Genomic DNA, 4318 nt, shown 5'->3' with positions numbered 1-4318 from the left:
AGGAGAAAGAGGAAGAGAGAGAAGAAGAAAAATGGAATCCATCAGAACTTCTGAGTGTTCTTTTAAAAACGCCAGCACAGATTTGAGAAAATTCTGAGGATGAAGTACTGTAAGGAGAAACATCCACAGGCTGAAATGTATATTAAAGAAATCAATAGAGAAGTTCATTTTTTTTTCCTTGAGAGAGGGAAGTGTAGTTTTGAAATGAAATAAACCATTTTGCTGGGTCTCAGTCATTTATCACCGAATGATAAAAAACTGTGGATGTTACCCCTTTCGCCCCCCCATATGACTAAAAATAAAAAGACAAGTTTTATATAATGTGCAAGTGTGGTTGGAACATAAAAATGATTCACATTTTTTATACTCTTGATATTCGCTAAAATAATTAATTTAAGAACATCTTGATCGCACAAGCCAATGGAATGTCAGCATCCTCATTCTAGACATTAAGGGATGCAAACCCCTCTCCATCTTTCCCTGCCCTCCCACCCTGGGTCTGCAAGAAGCAGAAATGGGTGGGGAAGGGGATCCATACAGACACGTCATAACATCACAATTCACATCATGAATTGCACCTTGTATTGTGTGATGAACACCAAGGGCACAAAGGGACGCCTTCCTTTCAATGGAAGGTAGTAGCAATTCACATGTAGAGCGCATTATCTAAGATGCCCCCTGCCAATAAATAAGCAAACTGCCACCACTGGGGGCCCCTCTGTGTCTGGGGTTGGACCTCCCATGTTCCTTGGCAATGATTTGAAACCAAGAAGGCTTTTCCAGGCTTCAGCAATGGAAGACCCACGCGTTCCTGATTCACTCAAAGTTGCCTCAAATTACATTACTGGATGAGAAGGGGCTTCATTCATCCCCGTTTGCCCCTTCGGTCCTCCACGAGCCATGATCTCATTAATAAAAAACCTCTCACTTGGCTACTCGCTTGAATGGCAGGAAACCAACTGATGCACGGTAAAATTATTTGCAACGTTAGTTAAATGAAGCCTGTTATTGTTGTAAAGAGGGGAAAAAAAAAAGCATCCCCAAACCTGCTCTGAAAAACCTGGCAGTGTAAAGAAGGCAGCGCTGGAAGAATTTTGAAACATTCATGATCCTTTGCACCGTTTCCCACCCCCCACCCCATAATAGTTTCTAAGCTCAGGGGCTACGCGAGACTTCGCTTTCACTGCCATTATTAGAAATACTTTGTCGAGATCTGGACAGACTGCGAATGCTCATTGTATGCTCCTGCTCCAAAAACAGATCTAAGCCCCTAAGACTTCCCAACAACATCACGGCTTCCTTCCAGGACTTTGCTAGAGGTACCACAGCTGCAACCGAAATGGAGAAAGACTGGCTTAGGCCTATAAGGTTAACTAAACAAGCCTTTGTTTGTTTTTTTGAAAAGAGTACATGCTTTTCAAACAATTTGTTATCCTAATCTCAAGAAAGCCCAGTTAACAGTCTGAGTTCATTATAGGTTTACTTAGGGGGTACCATTACATCCAAGCCATTAAGAGTTTAAAAAGTCCATATATAATATCTCTATATATTTAAGAGTGAATTTGAATCGCCTGAGTAACAGCTGTCTGGCAAACTGGACACGAGGGTGCTTCTTTTTCACAGATCTTGTTGGCACACTCCATGCAGAAAAGGTTGTGGCCACATGGAACCAGGGCAGCGATTACTTCGTTCTCAAAACAGATCACGCAGTCGTGCTTCCGTCTTAACTCCGGAGGGGAACTAGATGTGGAACCACCGTTGGAAGAAGAGTAGCTGTTGGTACCATTGGAAAAGGCAGGGATATAGATGGGAAGGCCAACCTGGTTGACTGTGCTGGGAGGGTCGCTTCTCACTCTCCGGGCTAGGGGATGTTCCAAGGTCTCGGGAAACGTCGGTGACAAGCGAGGTGTGGATGGCTGACTCCCTTTCCGTGGAGATTTCACATTATTAGCAGGTTCGCTACCAAAACTGGAGAGTGGGTTGACGGGTTCGAAAGGTGTCCAGATGGTCTGAGAAGGTGTTGGCAAGGAATCGTAGGCAGGAGAGTCGACGGTGAGATCCTCTGCCCCCACGGAAGGTAAGGTCTCTCCAAACCAAAAATTGCCAGTGCTGAATGGACTGGTCGGGCTGAAGTCAGCCAACCTATTGCTTCCAAAATAGGAGTCGGTGGAACCACTTCCTAGAGAACTGGAGCTGTCATTTCTGTAATTGGAAATCATCCGGGTGCGACTGGGAGGTGGGACTGGGTTGGAAGTAAGCCAGGCAGATCCAAGGTTTCCTCCTTCAAAACTTACATCTGTACCGTTGTAATGGAAATCGTTTTCTTCGTTGAGCTCAATGTAGTTTCCAGTGCGCATGGCAATGTGCATTTCTATCTCTTCCCGGGCCCGGTCTACGTTTTCAGGCATGCCGGTCACCTCAAAAACTGGCTCTTTGTCTCTACTGGGAGTAACTATGTAGGTATGGGTTTGCTGCTGAATTCTTTTGATCGTAGCGCCTTTGGGGCCAACCACCAGCCCGACGACACGGTAAGGCACCCTGACCTGGACTGTGGTCTGGCCTGGCAGGTTGGGGTTACAAGGCAGCCCTCCCAGAGCGGGGCCATTTTTGTTGCGTGAAGCTCTTATCATGGAGAAGTGCTCAGCAGCAGAAAGAATTTCCCTTTTGGCCATGGCGACATCTTCTTTGCGTCCAGTGACCACAAAAACGGGCTCTTCTCCACGGACAGGGGTCTTGATGTACGTATTTGTTTTGGCTCTCAGGGCCTTTATTTTGCAACCTGAAGCAAGCATACAGAAACAAAAATATACAGTTTAATACATTTATTATTATTTTTTAAAAAAATACTCAGCCTTTAAGTTACAGGCAGTCTTCAACTTATGACTGGTTGTTTAGCAACCTTTCAATGTTACAATAGACCAGGAGTGGGGAACGATGGCCCTTATGACCGGTGGACTTCAACTGCCAGAATTCCTGAGCCAGCCATACTGACTCAGGAGTTCTGGGAGTTGGAAGTCCACAACTCATAAACGGGCCATCGTTCCTCACCTCTGCAACAGACCTCCCCAAAAAGTAGTTATGTCCCACTTCTGAAGTACCAATGGCTGCCCCTCCCTGAGGTCACGTGACTGCATTTTGGGTGCTTGGCAACCAGCCCACATTTATGGCTGCTTGCAGCATCCTGTGGTCACATGACCACAATTTATGATTTGTTTGCTGAAAACTGGCATTTACTTCCAGTTTTTAGTAAAAAATGCCCATAGTGAACAATGAGATTATTTAACAACCAGTGTTCACTTTATGATTGCATTTGCTTAATGACCACTGAAAAAAAGATTGCAGAATTGAGTCCAGTATGTGGTGACTCACTTTATCACTGTCACAACTTTGAACCATAATGGGCAGGCTCCAAGACTGCCTGTACTTTTACAGCCACTATGATCCACAATATGTTCAAGCTAAATCCAACAGAAATCCTTTCCTTGTCAAGTCAAGTAACTTCACAGAGACTAGCACCGCATTCTGTGCAAAAATTGATGCTTCTGGGAATAAATATCACACAAGGTTTGCAAATTAATTAGCTGAAGGTATCTTACTCACTCACTTGTGGTTTATACAAATAAAACAGAGATCCAGCTTTTGAAAAACCTATCGGGTGGGCTACTTAAAAATAATTCTTTACAAGCAAATGACTATATAGAAGCCATTTTACTGTTACTTCCTGAATTTCTTCTATCTTTATAATATCCTTCTCTCCATGAAGCATTACTTTTAATCACTGCATATTAATAATAATTTGATTATATTAAAATTAATGACTAAATTAATTAAACAATTATAGCATTCTTTATTGGCCAAGTGTGGTACTACATTTAGAAAAACTAGGAACTCTTTCTGAAAGAAGTCAATCAAGGAAAGCTCTTAAAAATAAAAAGGTAAGGCAGAATGAAACATGAAACCCGATGTGTTAACTGGAAGAACAAACAAATGCATGGTCAATACCTGAATGATATAGAAGGAAAAACTGATAAAAAAAAAACTCTACACGGAGATGGTTAAGAAGTGTTAAAGAACGAAACTGAAGGCTTTATTTTAGTGGCTCAAGAATAAGCTTTGCTGATTAACTGCATTAAGGTAAAGACTTAACATGAATCAAAAACAGCAAATGTTGCTTTTGTAGTAAAAAGGATGAAACAAATGACCATTTGATCAGTGGCCGCAACAAAATTTCACATACTGACTCTAAGGAACATCATGACCGATTTGCTAAAATTATTCATTGGATACTTTTTCTAAGGTTTTGATTAGAATGTAGCAA

General features: G+C 42.4%; 1 protein-coding gene across 1 annotated transcript in view; it reads right to left on the bottom strand.

Annotated features, from left to right (window-relative positions):
- Nucleotides 1–489: 489 nt before the first annotated feature.
- Nucleotides 490–4318, bottom strand: part of MEX3C (mex-3 RNA binding family member C) — a 37215-nt gene continuing 33386 nt past the window's right edge. The window contains exon 2 of the mRNA XM_029284113.1: nt 490–2779. Coding sequence (XP_029139946.1) covers nt 1551–2779 — 1229 coding nt within the window. The 3' untranslated portion in view covers nt 490–1550. The remainder of the gene's footprint in view (nt 2780–4318) is intronic.

The sequence above is a fragment of the Protobothrops mucrosquamatus genome, unplaced genomic scaffold (genome assembly GCF_001527695.2).
Source record: "Protobothrops mucrosquamatus isolate PMUCROS unplaced genomic scaffold, P.Mucros_1.0 scaffold379, whole genome shotgun sequence".
NCBI classification, from domain to species: domain Eukaryota; kingdom Metazoa; phylum Chordata; class Lepidosauria; order Squamata; family Viperidae; genus Protobothrops; species Protobothrops mucrosquamatus.
The sequence above is the reverse complement of the archived record's forward strand: the minus strand, read 5'-3'. Positions and strand labels throughout refer to the sequence as shown.